This window comes from Molossus molossus, unplaced genomic scaffold (genome assembly GCF_014108415.1).
Source record: "Molossus molossus isolate mMolMol1 unplaced genomic scaffold, mMolMol1.p scaffold_m16_p_2, whole genome shotgun sequence".
Taxonomy (NCBI): Eukaryota; Metazoa; Chordata; class Mammalia; order Chiroptera; family Molossidae; genus Molossus; species Molossus molossus.
In genome coordinates this window covers 35,177,713-35,200,009 of record NW_023425355.1, presented here as the reverse complement: position 1 = coordinate 35,200,009, position 22,297 = coordinate 35,177,713, and the positions used below count along the sequence as shown (strand labels likewise).

At 36.9% G+C, this 22,297-nt stretch overlaps 1 protein-coding gene across 3 annotated transcripts in view; it reads right to left on the bottom strand.

The window, feature by feature from the left end:
* The window catches only part of MID2 (midline 2), a 159,273-nt gene that overhangs the window by 17,742 nt on the left and 119,234 nt on the right, over positions 1-22,297 (bottom strand). For all 3 annotated transcript variants that reach the window (XM_036271211.1, XM_036271212.1, XM_036271210.1), the window contains exons 4-5: positions 17,479-17,586; positions 15,983-16,131 (exon numbers count right to left, since the gene is read on the bottom strand). In XM_036271211.1, coding sequence (XP_036127104.1) covers positions 15,983-16,131; positions 17,479-17,586 — 257 coding nt within the window. The remainder of the gene's footprint in view (positions 1-15,982; positions 16,132-17,478; positions 17,587-22,297) is intronic.

Genomic DNA, 22,297 nt, shown 5'->3' with positions numbered 1-22,297 from the left:
AATGGATTAAAGATTTAAATATAAGTTGTGAAACCATAAAAATCCTAGAAGAAAAAATAGGCAGTAAAATTTCAGACATTTCTCGTAGCAATATGTTTGCCCATATATCTCTTTGGAGAAAGGAAACATTTAAAAAATTAACAAATGGGACCTCATCAAACTAAAAAGCTTTTGCACAGCAAAAGTAATCATCAACAAATGAACAGAGAACCCACTGAATGGGAGAACATAATTGCCAATGATACAGATGATAGGGAGTTAATTTCCAAAATATATAAAAAACATATACAACTCAACACCAAGACAAACAACAATTAAAAAATGGACAAAAGCCCTAAATAGACCCTTCTCCAAGAGTATGTACAGATGGTCAATAGACATATAAAAAGATGCTCAACATCACTAATTACCAGAGATATGCAAATTAAACCACAATGAGGTATCACCTCATGTCTGTCAGAATGGCTATTATCAATAAATCAACAAACAAGTGCTGGCCAGGATATGAAGAAAAGGGAATCCTCAAGTACTATTGATGTTGGAATGCAGATTGGTGCCACCATTGTAGAAAACAGTATGGAGTTTTCTCAAAAAATTAAAAATGGAACTACTTTTTGATCCAGCAATCTCATTTCCAAGAATATATCCGAAGATACCTGAAACACTAATTTGAAAGAATATATGCACCCCTATGTTTGCTGCAGCATTATTTATAATAGCCAAGATTTAGAAATGGCCCAAGTGTTCATCAGTAGATGAGTAGATTAAAAAAAAAGCTGTGGTACATTTACAGAATGAAATACTACTTGGTCATAACTAAGAAGGAAATCTTACCTTTTGTGACAGCATGAATGTACCTGGATATTATTAATCTAAATGAAATAAGTCAGTCAGAGAATGACAAATACCATATAATCTCACTTATATGTGGAATCTAATGAACAAAATAAACTAACAAGCAAATATTAACAGAGGCATGGTTATATAGTACAGACTGACAGCTGTCAGGGGGGAGTTGGGGAGCTAGATGAAAGAAAGTAAAGGGATTAAGAAAAATATAAAACACACAGACAACAGTATGGTGATGGCTGGAGGGAAAGAGAGTGGGGTTGGTGGAAGTGGACAAATGGGAAACTGAAAGGGACTTTGGGCAATGGGTGCATGATACAGAGTGCAGATGATGTTTTGTTGAGTTGAAGCCTATATGGTTTTGTGAACCAATATCACCCAATAAATGTACTTTAAAAAAATAGGTATATTTTTACATAGTTTGGCAATTCTTAACTATGGTTACACATTAGAAATATCTCAAGGAGCTTTGAACAAAACACATATGTTTAGAGCCTACACTAGACCTTCTGAATCAGAGTCAATGAAGTTCCTTGAGCACGAAAATGACAGAATGAAAAGACACATTAAATTGGCAACAGCATGCAGGTTAGAGTGGAGGGAAGAGAAATTGAATGTAGGAAATCCAGAGGGGAAAGTTTATGGTAAACTAGTTGTAAGGGGATGAGGAGTTAAACAAATATTTTGGTGCTCCTATATTGGGTGCATATATGTTTACCAAGGTTATATGTTCCTGTTGGACAGATCCTTTAATATTATGTAGTGGACTTCTTTGTCTCTAGTTATGGCCTTAATTTTGAAATCTATTTTATCAGATATGAGTATTGCTCCCCTGCTTCTTTTTCCGTTCTCTTTGCTTGGAAGATTTTTTTCCATTCCTTCACTTTCAACCTACGTGAGTCTTTTGTTGTGAGGTGGGTCTCTTGTAAACAACATATATGTAAGTCATGCATTTTTATCCAATCAGCTACTCTGTGTCTTTTTATCGGAGCATTCAATCCACTTACACTTAAGGTGATAATTGATATGTACTTATTTATTGCCATTTTTGTTTAGTTTGATTCTATTTTTCTTCCTATTTTTTTGACTAATTACAGCAGTCCTTCTAACATTTCTTGCAGTGCTTGTTTGGTGCTAGTATATTCTCTTAGCCTTTTTTTTTTAATTTTTTTTTTTTTGTCTGGGAAGCTCTTTATTTGACCTTCTATTTTGCTGGATAGAGTAGTCTTGCATTCAGATCCTTGTTTTTCATGACCTTGATTACTTCATGTGATTCCCTTCTGGCCTGTAGTGTTTCTGTTGAGAAGTCAGCTGATAGCCTAATGGGGTTTTCTTTGTAGGTAACCTGTTGCTTATCTCTTGCTGCCGTTAGGATTCTCTCTTTGTCTTTAATTTTTGGCATTTTAATTACTATGTGTCTTGGTGTGGGCCTGTTTGGGTTCTTCTTACTTGGAACTCTCTGTGCTTCTTGAACTTGAATGCCTTCTCCCTTCACCAAATTAGGGAATTTTTCTCTCACTATTTATTTGAATATATTCTCTAACCCTTGCTCATTTTCTTCTTCTTCGGGGACTCCTATGATGCAAATGTTATTAAGTTTCCAGTTGTCCCACAGTTCTCTTAAGCCATCTTCCTGTTTTTTAATTGTTTTTTCCTTTTGGTTTTCTGATTGATTGATTTATTCTATCCTATCTTCTAACTCACTGATGCGGTTTTAAGCTTCCTCTACTCTGCTGTTTAATCCTTCCAATGTGTTCTTTATTTCTGCTATGCCACTCTTCATTTCTTCTTGGTGGTTTTTCATTTTCAATTGGTTGATTTTCAATGTTTCCATATCTTTACTCATGGTGTTGATGTCCTTACTCATGCTGTTGAGCTTCCTCAAGATCATGGCTCTGAACTCTACCTCTGATAACTTGCTTAACTGCACCTTATTTATCTCATCTTCTGTACAGTTCTCTTCTTCTTTCATTTGTGATTTGTTTCACCATTTTGTCTATCTCAGTGGGTTTTGGAGCCTGGCATATTTTCCCTTAGGGTGTTGGTGTTCTGTTGTTTGTGGCTCCCTCTACTGGGTTTGAATGAGCATGGGAGGACCTACGTTAAACACCACTGTCAAGTCTTACTTTCCTGAGTCATTATTTGCAGATGATATAATTTCTAATATTAACAGTAGCTGGAAGGTTATGGATGACATTAGGGTACATGTGTGTGTGTGTGTGGGGGGGGTGAGTGTGTGTGTGTGTGTCTGTGTTTCTATGTTTAAGCAAAACACAACATTAACTATCTCTCAAGGCTTTGATCTCTATTAGTGGTTGTATAATAAGTATCATTTATAAAGGGGGAGGAATAACTCTCTCAGCAATAATTTCATTTTAACTAAAGTCTTGGTCCTGAATACACTACAATGAATAAAGGTAGAGAAGGATTTCAGACCCTATGAGAGGTCAGTGAGAAATATATTTAAGTTGGGTAGATAATTCTGAAAACATACTGAATAGATAGCCATCTATTGCATCTACTCCATAGGCTATACCTGAACCCATGAAAAGAAGATTTAGGTAGAAAGTTAGGAACTATCGACATTTGGGTGGCAATTGAAGTGCTAGGAGCTACAAATTTACAATAGGGTGAATGTGTAGTGAGAGAAGAAAATAGCCTAATACAGAATCACAAAGAACTACAGTATTAAAGGAATGAGTCAAGGAAGAGATGCTCACAAAAGAAATCATAGAGGTAGGAAGAAACCCAGGAGTGTCTATGGAAGCTAAGGCAAAGAAATTTCAAGTAAAAATGGTCTATAGGGACACATGCTACTGAGAGAGCAAGTAAGATAAAATAGTAACACAAAACAAAGGAATGTTTATTATATTTAGCGACAAAGCATTCATTTGGTGACTTTGGAAAGAACACTTTCAATAGTGTGGTAGTGGCAGAAGACATTTCAGAGTTGAAGAACAAATGGGGATGATTAAATAGAATGTTTTAAATATGTTTTATCTCTGCTCTCATGAAAGCCCACTGAAATGACAGGAAAAGAATAAAACATTAAAAATCCACAGAGACAATGAAAAAAATAGATGCCATCATGTAAGAGATTGTCAACAAATGTTTGGAAGCTAGAAAGGAATGGATGAGTGGCAACCAACAACAGACCAGAAAAAGCTGGATCAGAAAGCCAACAACATCAAGCTGATTTAGTGTCACAAACAGCTGAAAGTTTGCATGAGGAATAGCTAGACTCCAAGATCCACTCATCAGAGACTACCCCTCCCTCTCTGGCAGAAGATGTGAGGTTTACTTTCTGCAGAGCTTTCACACTATAGTAAAAGCAGTTTAAAAGCCCTTAGCTTTATTTTCCTGCTTGTCTCCCAGAATGATGGCAGTCAGGCTTATACCCTTAATCCTCCACCAGAAGCAAGAGATTGTTGGATTACTTCCAGGGAAAACTGACCTAAGAGAAAGCACCTACAAAACTGAAACTTAGCTTCTCCTTAATAAATGTCTATACAAAACTGAAACTTAGCTTCTCCTTAACAAATGTCTAGCAATCTGTCTTATAATCTTATAGCAAAGTTCACCAAGAAACTAACTATTTCCATCCCCCCAGATCTTCCAGTCACCTTTAAGTGCTTAAATTCAAACAGGCAGCCAAAAGCTTACCAGACATTAGAGAGAGACAGAAACAAAAACAAAAACAAAAAATCCTAACAGAGGAAAGGAACTTGGAGGAAACTAAATCAATGCAAAGTTTAGAAGAAAATTTAAAATTATTTTAATATCCTCAGGAAGATAACCATGAAATCTGTATCCATAAAACAAGGACACAATACTAAAAAAAAAAAAAAAAAAAAAAAAAAAAAAGGTTCGACACAGCTCCTATAAATAAAAATATAAATGCTGATATTAAAATTTTAACATATTAGATGAAGAATTAAGGAGATATCTTAGGTAATAGAACAAGAAGACAAAGTCATAAAAAATAGAAAACAAAATATTTTATTTTATTTTATTTTTTAGTAATTCATTTATTTTTGTTACAGATGTTTCTCCTTTCGAAAACAAAAGATTTTAAAAATTAGATGAAAAATCTAGGGTGTCCACCATCTGACTAATTAGAGTCCCAGAAAGAGAGGAGAGAGAAAATAAATAGAGGAAATAATTAGTGAATAACACAAGAAAAGTTCTCAGTAGTGAATGTCATTAGTTTTCAGATTTAAAAAATACATTAGCACCATTTTTGATAGTGCTTGTTAAAAATGAATGATAAAAGACTCATACCAAGGCATATCTCTATGAAATTTCAGAAAAAAAAAAAAAAAAACTAAATTAAAGATAAGACCTTAAAAGCTTCAGATTTTAAAATGTAACTCATATTTGAAACATCAGGAATTAAAGTAGCAGTGGACGTCTCAATACAACACTGGAAATTAGGAGACAATAAGCTATGCCTTCAAAATTACAAGAAACATATACTTTCAACCTATCAAATGTAAAATAAATTTTAAATATTTTTAAACAAAAAGTTTTCAAAATTTTACTTCCAATGCATTCTTTCTTAAGAAGCTATGAGAAAATTTGCCCCAACAAAAACAAGGGAGTAAATGCTACATGAAGGAGACTGGCCGGTGTGGCTCAATGCATTGAGCATTGTCCCATGGACTGACAGGTCCTGATTAAATTTCCATTCAGGGTGCAAGCCCGGGTTGTGGGTTTGATCCCCAGTGGAGGGCGTTCAGGAGGCAGCCAATCGATGTTCTCGCTCATCAATGTTTCTATCTCTTTCTTCTTCTCCCTTTCTCTTTCTTTAAAATCAATAAAAAAAATATTTTTCTAAAATGCTACATGAAGGAGAAATCAGGCAGAGTCCAATAGCATCCCTAATTAAGAGCATAGAGCTGAGAATCCAAGGAGATTAAGTTGGGTAGAGTTCACAGGGCAGAGTACTAGAGAGAAGAAAGCTGCACAGAGAGTATTCTGGAGACTTCAGAGGGTTTTCCCTCTAGTATTCAACAAAATACTGATCAATACATGTATGTGAAGAAACTGCCCAGTGCCAGTTAAAGAGCCACTGAAAAAGATTTGAAGGAACAATTCCTGGTGCTTACACAGGGTCAGGAATAGTATCTGTTCCTAAGAACCAGACTGGAAAATCTCATGATTCATGGGGCACTTGATAGAGTACTCAAAAGGGTCTTGCGTGAGTGATGAGAAACAATTTCCCCTAAATTAAACAATGCTCTAATCACACCTAACAAGTCTTAAAAGCAAGACCCAAAAGGATCAAGCTGTTTTTAGTTAACTTAATTGTGTCTCAAAATAAAGCTTAAAATTATTTATAGAAATACAAGAATACATAGAACACAATAAGATAACATTGACAATATATGGCATTCCATTGAATATTACCAGACATGCAAAGAATCAAGAAAATACAATAATAATGAGGAGAAACAGCAACTGGTTGAAATGGACTCAGAACTGCTATCAGTGTTAGAATTACACATTAAAACTTTTATAACTTTATCACATTTACAAAAGCTAGAAAAAAGGCTAAATGTGTTAAGTAGACATATAGAAGAATAAAAATATACTCTAATTGAACTTCTACAGATGAAAACTATGGTATCTGAGAAGAAAAATACACTGGAAAGATTAAATGCAGATTAGCTAACACAGAAGAAAAGGTTAGTCAATTTGAAGACATATCATTAGAAATTACCAAAATGAAACACACAGAAAAGAAGAGACAAAAACTAAATAGAAAGAATATCAGTAAGCTGAGGACAACTTCAAGCAGCTAATGTATATGTAAGTGGAGTCCCCATAAAAGAGGAAGGCATTGACATAAAAACCATTTGAAGAAATGACAGTTAAAAATTTTCCAAATTTGCAAATTTAATTGTTAATGTCTAAGATAGAAAAAAAAAAAAAACAAAAACACAACAGCAGATTCAAGAAGGTGGCAGAGTAGGTGGAGGGTACACTCACCTCCTCTCAGGACCAAACTGGAATTACAACTAAATTATAGAACAATCATCCTGAATAATCAACAGAAGATTACATAAAGATAAGTCTTGTAATCAAAGATTTACAGAAGCCACATCAAGACTGGTAGGAAGGGTGAAGATACAAAAGTGGCTGGCCCCACTCCCAGGGGTGGTGGCTGATATTCTAGAGGGATATCTCAGGTATGAGGGATTCCCCCTGAGAAGCATGAGATTTGATCCCCAAGCTGGGCCCCCCAGCTCAGAGCACCAATGCAGGGAAGAGGCACCCATATAACATCTGGCTGTGAAAGTCAGTGGAGTTTCTGTCCACCAGGGAGAAAGAGGAATCCATTAGACACACAGACTCTTAAAGGGTCAACACACAAAATTTCATTTGTAGACACTCACCCTGGGCTCCAGCAGAGGGAGCACAGACTGGACTAGAGTTGTGTGAGGAAAGTCTGGGGTTTGTGGCTCTGGGAAGAGAGCTGAAGGGACAGCTGCTAGGATCCCTGTGCTGAGTCACTCTCCCACACTGCAGATACCATCCTTCTTAGGTGGAGCATTCCCCTCCAATGGCATCAGTCTGGAGGAAAGCAATATCCCTACCCATCTAGCCCCACCCTGTGGAGCTATAGACCTGCTAAGGATTTAGTTTCCTTGGCCAGGGTGTAGAGGTCTGGGAACACTCAATGTGCATTAGTAACTGAGTTATGTGGCATGGGGGGGCATTTCCTCTACCCTACTTTACTGTTAACCTGACTGGCCTTTACCCCTATTGGGAGATCTGATAGCACCACCCTCTGGGCTCCTGGAAAACTAAACATCTGGGCTCCCTAGAGTTCCACCTGCCCATATCCTGGTGGCTCAACCCTGCCCAAGCTGAGTAAAATCCAGAACTCACTAAGTTGTTTGGCTCTGGGGCCGGGGACACATCACCACGTTCCCCAAAGTTTGACCAGCACTTCTCTGTCACAGGAGATCAACAAGCCCCATCCTCCTGACTTCCCAACTTCCAGAGGTGCCACACTGCTGTGCTTGGGCTCCTTCTGGCAGAACCTGGGACAGATTGGCTTGTCGGCTCCAGGACAGAGGCTATGTTTTCCTTGCACTGCCAACTAAAGCACATTCGTCCCATCACACAGCCAAATCTTGGTCCCTTTGGGCCTGATGAACTTTGCTGGCCTCACTGTCATGACTCCTTCAGACTCCGCCCACCACAAAGGTGTGCCAGCACTCAGCAGTGGCAGCTAAACTTGGTATACTAAGGACTTTTGCTGAGTGGCCACAGAACCAGCACTGACACCAAGTTTGAACCTGTATCAATCTGGTGAACACCTCTTGCCCCTACCTTGTGACTCACTGAGAACCTTCCTCATGCAACTCAAGTACCATCAGAAGCTATTTCAGTGACCAAACATAATAGACAGCTGGCAGAGGGAAACAGGCAGAGGTGGATTTCAAGGTGCCTTGGGACTTTTAATGACCTTCCCCTGGGCCCAGAGGTGGTAATATCTAGCTTTGGTGCACAGCTTGGTCCTGCCTGCACACACCCTGGCTGAGTAGAGACAATTACAAACTGTAAATCATTTTGTAGCTCCAAACAGGTTTCCCAGGGCCAGTCATAGACAGTGTCTCAAATGGGTCTGCTCCAGAGTCCCTCCTAGAGGCTCAGACACAGCACACCCAGTGCCCAGCTACAAACCACATGAGAACAGGATCCAGTATGCTTCACAAGCAGCATATCCAAAGGAAGATCTCAGCAGGCACCAAACCCTGCTGAGGCAAATTCTGTGTCATGTGGCCAGCACCTGCACAGCAACTCACGTACTGTGGTCAGGGTTAATACTCACCGTTGACCAGGCTGAGGGTCAATCCAATGCATAAATGGACCGATTGAGATCAAGACTCAATTACAACATGAGGAGCAACATAACCCACACAACAGATATTCCTGGATCATCATCTCAGGTGATCAAGCAGACTGCACCACTGGACCCCACAGGACACCTACTACATAAGGCCAACCAAACAAGACAGGGAGTCACAACAGATATATGGAAACAAACCCAAAGGAGCAGCAAAATGGAGAGACAAAGAAACATGCCCCAATTAAAGAACAGAATAAATCTCCAGAAAAATAGATAAATGAAATGGAGTGAAGCAACTTATCATATGTAGAGTTCAAAATGGTTATAAGATGCTCAAGAAACTTAGTGAGAACTACAACAACATGAGAAAGAGCATAGAAACCATAAAAAAGAACCAGTCATAAATAAAAAATATAATATCTGAAATGAAGAATATACTAAAATTAATGAAGAGTAGGTTGGACCAAACAGATCAAATTAGTAATTTGGAAAACAAAATAGAAAAAAAAAACAAAAAAAAAAACAACACTCAATAAGAGCAGCAAAAAGAAAAAATATATTTTTTAAAAAATGAGGATATTTTAAGGGGCCTTAGTGATAATATGAAAAGTAACAACATCTGCATTATAGGGGTACCAGGAAGAGAAGAGAGATAGCAAGGGCTTGAAAACCTATTTGAAGAAATAATGACTAAAAACTTGTCCAACCTAGTGAAGGAAATAGACATACAAGTCCAGGAAGCTCAGAAAGCCCCAAACAAATGAACCCAAAAAGGCACACACCAAGACACATCATAATTAAAATGGTAAAGCATAAGGACTAGAGAGAATCTTAAAAGCAGCAAGAGAAAAAGATAGTTACTTACAAGGAAGCTTATAAGACTGTCAGTTGATTTCTCAACAGAAACATTTCAGGCCAGAAGGGATTGGCACAAAATATTATAAATAGTGAAAAGCAAGGACCTTCAACCAAGACTAATTTACCTAGCACAGCTATCATTTAAAATTGAAGGATAAATAAAGAGCTTCCCATACAAGAAAAACCTAACGGAGTTTGTTACCACCAAACCAGTATTATACGAAATGTTAAAGGGTCTTCTTAAAGAAGGAAAAAAAAAAAAAAAGAGGAGGAGGAGGATGAAGAGGAGGAACAGAGGAACATAGTTAAAAGAATAAAATGGCATTAAATATTTACCTATCAATAATCACTTCAAATTTAAATGGCTTAAAAGTTCCAATCAAAGAAAGTGTAGCTGAATGAATAAGAAAACAAGACCCACTTATATACTGTCTACAAGAGACCCAACCCAGAATGAAAGATACACATAGAGTAAAAGTAAAGGGATACAAAAAGATATTTATGCAAATGAAAAGGAAAAAAAAGAGTTGGGATAACAATGCTTATATCTGACAAAATAGGCATTAAAACAAAGGTTATAGCGAGAGACAAGTATATTACATAACAAGAAAAGGAGCAATCCAACAAAAGGATATAACCCTTAAACATATTTATGCAACCAACATAGGAGCACCTAAATATATAAACCAAATCATGATGGACATAAAGAGAGAGATAAACAGTAATGCAGTCATAGTAGACATTTTTAACACCCATTTGACATCATGGATGGATGTTCCAGACAGAAAATCAACACTAGATCAGATAGATTTAATTGATATTTTCAGAGCATTTCTCCCCAAAGTAGCAGAATATGCATTCTTTTCAAGTGCACATGGAACATTTTCTAGGATAGACCACATGTTAGGACACAAAACAAGTCTCAATAACTTTAAGAAGACTGATATAATATCAAGCATCTTCTTTGACCATAATGGTATGAAACTAGAAACCAATGAGAAAAAAAAAAAAAAACCTGAAAAACACACCAAAACACGGAGCCTAAATAGCATATTACTAAACAATGAATGGGATAAAAATGAGATCAAGGAATAAATAAAAGATGTTTAAAACAAATGAAAACAAGAAAACAATAACCCAAAACCTATGGGACACAGTGAAAGTAATCCTAAGAGGTAAATTCATAGCATTACAAGTCTACCTCAAGAGACAAGAAAAATTTCAAATAAGCAATCCAATATTACATTTAAAGGAACTAGAAAAGGAACAACAAACAAAGCCAAAGTGAGAGAAGAAAGAAAACAATAAACATCAAAGAAGAAATAAATAAAATACAGTCCACAAAAACAATATTAAATATCAATTAAACAAAGAACTGGTTTGTTGAAAAGATAAACAAGATAGACAAACTTTTAACCAGACTCATCCATAAAAAAATAGAGAACACACAAGTAAATAAAATTAAAAAATGAAGGAGAACTAACAACTGACATCACAGAAATACAAAAGAATTTTAAGAAAATATTGCAAACAACTATATGTCAATAATTGGACAATCTGGACATAATAGATAAATTCCTAGAAACATACAATCTTCCAAAACTAAAACAAGGAAGAATTAAAGAATCTGGACAGGTTACAACTAGTGAAATAAAAGCAGTAATCATAAAACTCCCAACAAACAAAATTCCTTGACTGGATGGATTCACAGGATAATTATACTAAACCTTCAAAGAAGAACTAACATCTATCCTTCTCAAACTATTCTAAAAATTTCACAAGGAGAGAGGACTCTCAAGCTCATTTTAAAAGGCCAACATTATCTTAATTCCAAAACCAGATAAAGACACTACAAAGAAAGAAAATTATAGATCAATATGACTAATAAACATAGATGCTAAAATCCTCAACAAAATATTAGCTAACTGGATCCAGTAATACATTCAATAGATCATACACCATGATCAAGTGGGATTTATTTCAGGGATGCATGGTTGGTACAATATCTGCAAATTAAACATGATACATCACATAAACAAAATGAAGGATAAAAAGTACATAATCTTATCAATGGATACAGAAAAAGCATTGGATAAAATTAGGCACCCCATGATAAAAACTTTCAGCATAGTGGGAATAAAGGGAACATACTTCAATGTAATAAAGGCCATATATGACAAACTCAGTCAACATCATACTCAATGGGCAAAAACTACAAGTGTTTCCCTTAAGATTGAGAACAAGACAGGGATGTACACTTTTAACACTCTTATTCAACATAGTACTAGAAGTCCTAGCCACAGCAATCAGACCAGAAGAAGAAATAAATGGCATCCAAACTGGAAAAGAAGATGTAACACTGTCATTATTTGTAGATGACAAGATACTGCATATAGTGAACCCTAAAGATTCACCAGAAAATTACTAGAACTGATAAATGAATTCAGTAAAGATTCAGGATACTAAATAAATATCCAAAAACCAGTTGCATTTTTATACAGCAATAATAAACTATCAGAAAGAAAAAAACTAAGAAAACAATTTCATTTACAATTCCATCAAAATAAAACATGTAGGTAAAAATTTAACCAAGGATGTAAAAGACCTGTACTTGGAAAATTATAAGACACTGAAGAAAGAAGTTGAAAAAAGATACAAATACCATGTTCATGGGTAGAAACAATTAACTTCATTAAAATGTCCATACTACCCAAAGCAATTTATAAATTCAACGCAATTCCTATCAAGATACCTATGGTGTATTTTACAGTACTAGAACAAATATTCCAAAAATTTACATGGAACGACCAAAGACCCAGAATAGCCATAGCAATCTCGAAAAAAAAGAACAAAGTCAGTGAAATCATGCTACCTGATATCAAACTCTACATTGTAATCAAAAGAGCATGGTACTGGCATAAAAACAGACATATAGGTCAATGGAACAGAATAGACAGCCCAGAAATAAACTCACACCTTTATGGCCAATTAATATTTGACAAAGGAGGCAAAAATCTACAGTGGGGTAAAGACAGTTTATTCAATAAATGGTGTTTGGAATATTGGATGAATACATGCAAAAAGAGAAGAAAGAAAGAAAAGAAAGAAAGAAAGAAAGAAAGAAAGAAAGAAAGAAAGAAAGAAAGAAAGAAAGAAAGAAAGAAAGAAGAAGAAAAGAAGAGAGAGAGAGAGGGAGGGAGGGAGGGAGGGAGGGAGGGAGGGAGGGAGGGAGGGAGGAAGGGGACGACTTACTCACACAATACAAAAAAATCAACTCAAAATGGATTAAAGACTTAAATGTTAGACTCAAAACCATAAAAACCCAACAATAAATCATAGAAAAATCACAAACTCTTCTTACAGCAATATTTTTTTTTTCTGATATGTTGCTTTGTGCAAGGGAAACAAAAGAAAAAATAAACAAATGAGACGACATCAAACCAAAAGTTTTTGCACAGCAATGGAAACCATCAACAAAACGAAGACAACCAACTAAATGGGAGAACATATTTGCCAAGCATAGAGCTGATAAGGGGTTAATATCCAAAATTATATAAAACTTATAAAACTCAACACCAAAAAAGCAAACAATTCAATTAAAAAATGGGCAAAGGACCTGAACAGACATTTCTCAAACAGGACATACAGATGGTCAATAGAACATGGAAACATGCTCAAAGTCACTAATCATCAGAAAGATACAAATTAAAACTACAGTGAGGTATCTCCTCACACCTCCCAGAATGGCTATCATCAGTAAATCAACAAACGTGTTGGTGAGGATGTGAAAAAAAGGGGATTTATGCACTGCTGGTGGGAATGAAGATTGGTGCAGCCACTGTGGAAAGTACTATGGAGTTACCTCAAAAATTAAAAATGGAACTACTTTATGACCCAACGATTCCACTTCTGGGAATATATCCAAAGAAACTCAAACACTGATTTGAAAGAATATATGTCCCTTATATTCCACTGTAGTGCTATTTACAATAGCCAAGGTTTGGAAGTGGCCCAAGTGTCCAACAGTAGATGAGTGGATAAAAAAGCTGTAGTACCTTTACATGATGAAATACTACTTAGCCATAAAAAAGAAGGAAATATTTTGCAACAGCATGAATGAACCTGGAGAGCATTATGCTAAGTGAAATAAACCAATCAAAGAAAGAAAAGTACCATATGATTTTACTCATATGTGAAATCTAATAAACAAAATAAACTAACAGACTCATAGATAGAGAAAAGACTGAGAGCTGTCAGAGGAGAGGAGGGTTGAGGGGCTGGGTGAAAAAGGTAAAGGGATTAAGCAAAAAAGAAAAAAAAAAAAGACAAAGAAAACAGCATGGTGATTACCAGACAGGAAGAGGGATGGGGGGAGGTTGGAGAGGGTAAAAGGAGGATACATGGTGATGGAAGGAGACTGACTTGTCTTAGGGTGGTAAACACACAATACAATATATAGTTGATGTATTATAGAATCATACACCTGAAACCTATATAACTTTATTAACCAATGTCATCCCAATAAACTCAATAAAAATTGTAAATTAAGAAAATAAAATTGAATAAAAATAGAAGTATACGGATATTATTTAGAAACAAAATGTATGCCATTAGAAACAGCTAATAGAGCTAAAATTGCTTGGCTTTGTTTTAAAAGTGTAGACTATGGCACTAGACTTCCTAAGTTTGAATCCTACTTCTATTTCTTACTAATTTAAGTGACCTTAGGCAAGTCACACAACCTCTCTGATGCTCATTCTGTCACTTGTAAAATAGAGATAATTATAGTGTCTATCTTATAAAGGTTTCTGAGAATTGAGTTAATACTTACAAAGGCTTAGAATAATGCCCAGCAACAAGTAAATGCTCAGTATTATTATTGATGGAAATTAGAAATTGGGGTGAGGAGGAGCTTATTTCTTGCAATATGACTATTAGTAATATTTGACTTTTTAACTGTATAAGTATTGCTTTAATATAAGTAACTTTTAAATGTTTAAGAGTCAATCAGAAGTGGGGAAATGAAAAGTCAAGCAATTTGCTGTAGAGAAAAAAGAGGAATAGGCCAATAGCTACAGGAATTGGAAGGTAGAGGAAAGTTGTGCATTTTATTATTTTTTATAGGAGAGATATGAATGAGTTTAAAAGTACATATAAAGTCTAGTAGAATTAAAAAGAAAAAACAAGGCATATAACCAAAGAACAAATGAAGGAAAATCTCTTGCATTATAACCATAAGGAAGATGGAAGTGATGGATGTGGTTGTAGTTATGCCCTACAGTTTGGTATGAGATGTTGAGAAATTTATCATTTCATGACTACCACTTTTTCTGTAAAATAGGAAATAAAGTTATTTGCTGAGCATGAGCAGGAAGGTGGCAGGGCTGGAATTTTGAGATAAGTATGGAAAATTTGAAATAGCCATTACGGAAACAAGGAGAAAAATAAGCTGACCAAAACAACACAGAAATATTTTAGGTCATTACAGAGGGCCCAGGTGAGATTAGAGACCATGAATTTGTGGTGCAGTAGTACCAGTCTCTTTGATTATGTGACTTTCTACAGCAGGATTCTGCAACTCAAATATAGGCATTGAAAAGGTGAGAATATCTAGGCTGGGCTATTATCAGGCTGGTGTCATAAAAAGACAGTGGGGTGAGAGACCTGGGGATATTAAAGAAAGTTGAAGTGAGAAATCACAGACTTTAAATAGGCCAAAGAACAAAGTGAAGACAGTCAGTAGTTAGTAGGTAGGAGTTGGAACTTAGAGGTCCCAATGAAGTTGAAGAATAGATGTACTGGAAGAAAAACAGACAACTATAAGTACAGAAGTTGTGGTTAGAATGTGGAATGTTTTCATTTACAATTTAAGTGTACTTATGAGTGATGGTGAGTTTTAGCATGTGGGCCATGGAAGTGGGTGGATGAAGTTGGTGGGGCTGAAGTGAGAGTCACTGTAAGAGGGCATGGGAAGGGGCCAGGAGACTAGATGGCTAGAATATTAGATGGGTCAGCCATGTGGATACTGCTAACATCACCAAGACTAATGGCAGAAGCAATAGAAAAGAATATTGTGAACCTGGAACCAAAGTATTCAATGAATGAGAGGAAGATATAAAGAGGTCAAATCAGGCCTAATGGGCCCCTGTAGTACCTTGAAGCCTTGGTGACTATAATGAACAATGTTTCACTTTAGACCTCAGATTCTTTGCAAATGAAGAGCTGGTAGGCTGCAGAGACAGAGAATGGTGCCAGGAATCCACAGAGCAATCTATCACTGAGGCTTACTAACTAACTAGCTGGTAAAATCTTTAGGTGGCAGCTGGTTACATACATGCCTGAACAGAATTAGATGACTTTAAGCTGGCTCTTTTTCATAAGACCCAGCATGTCAAAAGAATATAAGGAACTCACCTCTCAGCAATATTTTTTGCAGACTGGAGAAACCGTGCTTGGTCATTTTCTTTCAAGATATGCTCAGCTTGGTTGATGAGGACTGTTGACCGTTCAAGACACTGGCGGCAATTAGCAACCTGCTGTGCCAACTTTCTCAGTTTCATAACCTTAAAGGAGTTAGCAACAGAAAAATAAGAGAAAATATTCAGTGCTTAATTAAAAAAATAAAACAACATGAAAAAATTCTGCTGTAGTGATTCTAAAAATAAGGCCTATTAACATTAATATCCAATGGGCCCTTAACAAACCACTCACCTCACCCTCTGTGTCTGTCATGTCAACCCCTCCTCCCACCTACAGCACATTCATATACTCTGGTATCTACCTTCTCTTTTTTATTGATAACATTATGTTTTCTGGTCATAAAAGCAATGCATGCTCATATAAAAAATGTAGAAAATAAAAAGTATAAAAAGAAACCCTACCACCCAGGGATTATCATTGTTTACATATTATTGTCAATATATTTTCACGTACATGTTTAATAAAAAGCACCTTCTTTTTTTTGAGGCTCTACATTTCTATGTATATATGTATCTTTATGCATACCTGTGTGTTCACAGATCTGTGTTCTCAAAAATTCCAGTTCCTGTGTTAGCTGGAACCACCCAGTATGGCATAAAGTATTGGCCATCACTCCAGGCTTACATTGTACACACAGCATGATATTTTAATCACTACACTAACCAGCAGACCAACAAGCCTGAAACCATATAGATGCATGGAGGCTCACATCTGACTTTCTTGATCATGATTCTTTAGTTCCCAAGCTAAAAGCCTAGACACCTTCTCTCTGTCCTTCATCTTTTCTAATTAATCAATTGATGATTCCCACCACTTCTTTTCTAGAGATGCCTGTTATGTTCTTCCCTTCAGTTTGTGCTGCCACATACCTGGGTTAGGTCTTCATTAACTCATACTAAGAATCACTCCATAAATCTCCCAACTTGCTTCCCTGACTTCAGTATCATCCCATTCTGATATGTCCTGCACAACTCTGCCCTATCAATCAGTCTTCTCTCTTCCTAAGGAAGCAGAATGGTTTACCTATGCCTTTCAGATTATGTCAAAAGTCCTTCTCATGGCATTCATGGTCCTTTCATAATTCTGGTCTATATTCCTACCACTATTTTTTTTCTTTTTGTTTTGATTATAACATACATACAGAAAAGTACCAAATGTGAAGTATGCAACTCAATGGGTTTTTTTGCATATACATATACCCATGTTACCACCAACCAGGTCAAGATAAAGAATGTTTCCAATACCCCAGAACTTCCAGCATTTTCATGGAATTCATAGCACCAAACCAAACATTGCTTCTTTGCCTCCCTCCCTAAAATCTAGTTTCTTCTTGCTTTCATGATTCAAATTCAAACTGGGATCTTCAGGATTAAACCTTGACATCTATAAAGTCAACTCTGCCTTGGCCTCACTGAAGTGCTGTGCTTTACCTTTGTCTCTTTGATTTTGACAGCAATCATTTGCTTCCTCTGCTGGATGATCTCTACCAACTCGTCACATTCTTCCATAAGTTTTGCCTCATGCATAGCAGTATTCACCTGCCAAGAAAGTCCAGAATATTACACAGTTATTGCTGCCTTTGTTCCCTGCTGGCTCTCTGAAAAGTTCGGACTGACAGCTAAACATGCACAACTTCTTCCATACCTCCCTCATAAGATCCACTCCTAGAAGAAGAGTAGAGATGATGATATTAATGATGCAAGGGCATTGAAGCACCACAGACAGGAAACTCTCTGGCCTCTGGTAGATCATGATGATTAATGGAAGGCTGGGCAGAAGGACAGATGAGATGGGGGCATGTTATTCCCACTGTGCAATTCCCTTTACTCCAGCACCCTGTCCTCCTGTTGTTCTTTTGGAAAGAGGGTAAGAAGATTTAAGTATGTCAGGGAAAGAGTATCCCTCTTCACAGGTGCAATAATATTAAGATAATATTTTAACAACATATTTCTACTATTCTAACAAAAATGTTTTCACTTTTCCTTATTTCCTTCTGATTTTAAAATATATGAATGTGCACATAAATACATGTGTGTAGATATATATTCACATAGTTGTCATTATGCCTTAGTAGATAATTCTTGCCTTGAGCTGTCCAGTATCTGAATACCTTTCCAATTTTGGGATAATTGCAAAATCAGGGTGGGGTTGGGAGAAAAAAGCCATCATTGTTTATCATCTTTCCATGTACTTATTTTTCCTTCTTTCCATCTCCACTACCACTAACATAAGATGGTATGAAGCTCCCAGAAGGGTTAAATGAGAGCAGGGCACCTTTAGGCTACCCAAGTGTAAAGGAAAAGAAAAGGGAAATCAATTTACATCTTTTAAGCATTTAATGTACCAACTACTTTATAAATAAATTATTTAATATAATTATCATAAACACTTTATAATATAAAGCCATTTTATTCCCATTTTGAAGATGGGGAAACTGAGACTCAGAGACTATTATTGACTTGCTCAAGATTACACAGCTAGTAAGTGGTAAAACCAGAATTCAAACCGAGTTCTGTCAAGTGAGACCCTTGGGCTGGCTGGGTGGGCGGACGAGGTTCAGTTCCATTTCAGCAGCACACAGAGCAGTCACACAGGGAAGCACAATCATTCCAAGAGTCTATTCAAGGATCACTCGAGCAGAGCTCTAGAAGTCTGAGGAACAGATAATGGGTTACTTGAGAGCATCAAATCTCAAGGGGCCAGATGTGCTTCATTAGTAAGGTAGGGCTGCATTTCCAATTGCTAGATCTCTTCAGAGTTCCTTTATATATTCCAAACCCAGAAGAATACCTGTCACTAGACTCTACTGCCTCCTCTCTCATCCTCTAAGGTCCCTGTTTGCCAATTTTCTGTTTCTTTCTTAACTAAAATAAAATACACTTGCTGAATTTCAACCTTATTTTATTTCCATTTTCCAAGAGGAATGCTAAAATGAGAGCTTCTTTATTCTGAGTGAACTTCCCCACTCTAGCCATCTTATTTTTTTCTGACTTCTCGCCCTTTCCCTAAATTGGATCTACCTTTCCAAGGAAATAATCTCACCTGCTCATGGAATTTTTACTCATGTGAGAATAAAGGATTCAGCTAGTGCTCCCTGGATCCATGCTTAGAGTATCTGGAGACTTAGACCATTTTTATTCATAGTTTCTTTTTGAGGTGGCTGATAGTGTAGTATACAACAGTTTAGCATCCTGTTTCTTATAATTTAGGCCTTGGACTAATCTTTATATAACACTTACTATATGCCAGACACTGCCCTAATCAGTTTATATGTACAGTCAGCATTCCATATCTGCAGGACCTGCACCCTTGAATTCAACCAACCACAGATTGAAAATATATATATGTATTTTTAATTCAATGCTGTTTCTGAAGTGTGCTATGTAGTTAGGTTGCATCTGTACTTAACATGTACAGACTTTTGTTTCCTTGTTATCATTAGTTATCATTACCTAATCAATCTAGTACAATAACTATTTACATAGTATTTACATTGTATTAGGTATTATAAGTAATTGAAAGATGATTTAAAGTATAGGGGAGGATGGGTGTAGGTTATATGCTAATACTATGCCATCTCATATAAGGGTCTCGAATATTCACAGATTTTTGTATCTGTGAGGGGTTCTGGAACCAATCACCTACAGACAGAACTGTACTAGTTCTTTTAGTCACCAAAAGAACTCAATGAGGCATCTACCATTAATCTCATTTTACAGATGAGAAAAACTGAGCACAGACAAAGTTACTTAAGGCCACACCACTAGTAAGTGGCAGAGATGGGATTTGGACGCAGGATGTCCAACTGGAGTCCACACTTTTAACCATCACACTATACGTCCTCCCAAGACAAGTGTAACAAAATCCCTATCTTAGTTTCTGACCATTGTTACCTCTTTTGCACCATCCATCTTTATTATGTCATCCCATTCTCTTTAGTCATTTCAGACTACTTATAGTTCCCCTAGACTCCTTGCACCTCCATGTCCTGTGCCTTTGCTCGAGACCCTCATTTCACTTAAGTCATGTCTCTATTTGTTTATTGAACAAATTTGTACTTATCTTTCCGGATTCTGCTCAAAGATCACTACTTCTGCACTCATTTCTCACTTGCTTTGAAAATAAGTGGTCTCTTATTTATATCCCTATAATATTTTATATGTAAGTTAATTATACTTTTTTTTTTTACCTTATATCATAGGTATTTATTAGTCTGTCTTTTCCACCCAAATATGAGCTCTGGAGGCTAAGGGTTGTGTCTTATTTGCCAGCATGGTGAGTGGCATATGGTAGATGTTCAGTAAATATTTGTTGAATTAAATTGAATGAGAAGGAAAATGTACCTCACTGCTTGCTAGATATGTCCATTTGGTTACTCAAGTTACCCTAAACTTAGTGTGTCTAAAAACAAAGTCATCATTTTTCCTGTAAATCTGACTCAAACCCCTGATTTCCTCATTTTTAATAATGTTGCTATAATTATTGCAGTTTTTCAGGTTCAGTTACCTGTGACTTTTATTTCTCTTTCATCCCCTACATAAATCCATAGCAATCCCAAAGCCCTGCCCTCCTTTTCTTTTCAATTTCATTAAAATTCTTTTGGTCATATAGTGAGGTTCTCAGCCAAGGAACCAATAAGTTGAGGCCCTTATTACCCTTTTGTACTATTATTGCAAAAGCCTCATTAAGTCATCCCCCTACTTCCAGAATATTTCCTTTGCCCCATCCTATACTCAGAAACCAAAAAAAATAAAAATAAAAAATAAAAATAAAAATCACAATCATTATTAAGCATGTATTAAGCAATTCCCTCAATTCCCTCAATATATTTTCAATCTGGCTAGTGAAAAGCCACATACATATAAAACAAACAAGTCAAAGTAGCATAAAATAAATACCAATGAGTGATGTAGACTATCCAGGGGTGGGGAACGTCTGGCCCATAGGCCATATAAGGCCTGTGAAATCAGTGTCAACTAACATCACACACCTCACCAAATTTGCCTGATCAAATAAAGCAGGTTAATTTTTAGGTTGATAATTTTGTATGGCCTATGAATAATGTTATAAATATTCCAATGACCCTTGGCAGAAAAAAATGTGCCCCAACCCTGATATAGAAATTAAAGAAAAAGTTAATTCTTGGTGGGAAAGTGGAGAAAAATTGCCTGAATGAAACAGGACTTGAATTGAGCCTGAAAGATGGATAATACACAGATTAAGGAGAGAACGAGGAAAATTTTGAGCCAAATTAATACAATTGAACCTTGTTCTTCAGGTAATACGGTGTCTTTGGTAAGTATTTTTCTGGGAGAAGGTGGGTAAGATGGTGAGAGAATTACCACAATTAACTTTTTTAAGAAGATGAACAGGATCCAGATGCAAGATGGTGGCAGAGTAGGTGAATGTTACACTCACGTCCTCCCAGGACCTCCCTGGAATTACAACTAAAACACAGAACAACCAACCTAAATAACCAACTGGAGAATAGATGAATAGAAGACTTGTAACCAAGGATTTACAGAAGAAGCCAAATCACGACTCTTAGGAAAGATGGAAAATGTGGAAAAGGCTGGTCCTACTCCTACAGGCAGTGGCTGATATTCTGAAAGGATATCACAGCAGCAAAGGTTCCCTGTAAGCAGCTGGGGTCTCAACTACATGCCGGGCTCCACAGCTCAGAGTACCAGTACCAAAATGAGGCACCCACATAACATCTGACTGTGAAAATCAGTGGAAATTCTGTTTACCAGTGGGAGACAGAAGTCTCCTAGAGACAAGTGCCCTCCTGAAGGGCCAATGCACAAAATCTCATTTTCAGCCACTCATCTTGGGCTCCAGTGGAGGGAGAGTGCAGCAAACTTCAGTCATGTGAACAAAGACTGAGATTTGTGGCTCTGGAGAAAAAGCTGAAGGGACAGCCGCCAGCATCCCTGTGCTCAGTCCCTCTCTCACACCGTAGACACCATCTTTCTGGAGTGGAGGACTCCCCACTTATGGACCCAGTCTGGGAAAATACAATAGCCCCATCCTCTGGACTCCCTACCGCACCACCCTATACAGCTCACCCCTGGCTGAGGAGTCAGCTGCTTGGGCTGGGGTGTAGAGGTCTGGACAAACTCAGGGGTTGTCAGTGACTGAGTTGTGTGGCTGTGGGGTAGGACTATTCCCCCCACTTTCTTGTGAACTTGACTGGTGCCTCCACCTCATGGGAGATATGCCAGCCCCACCATCCCAGCGACAGGTGGC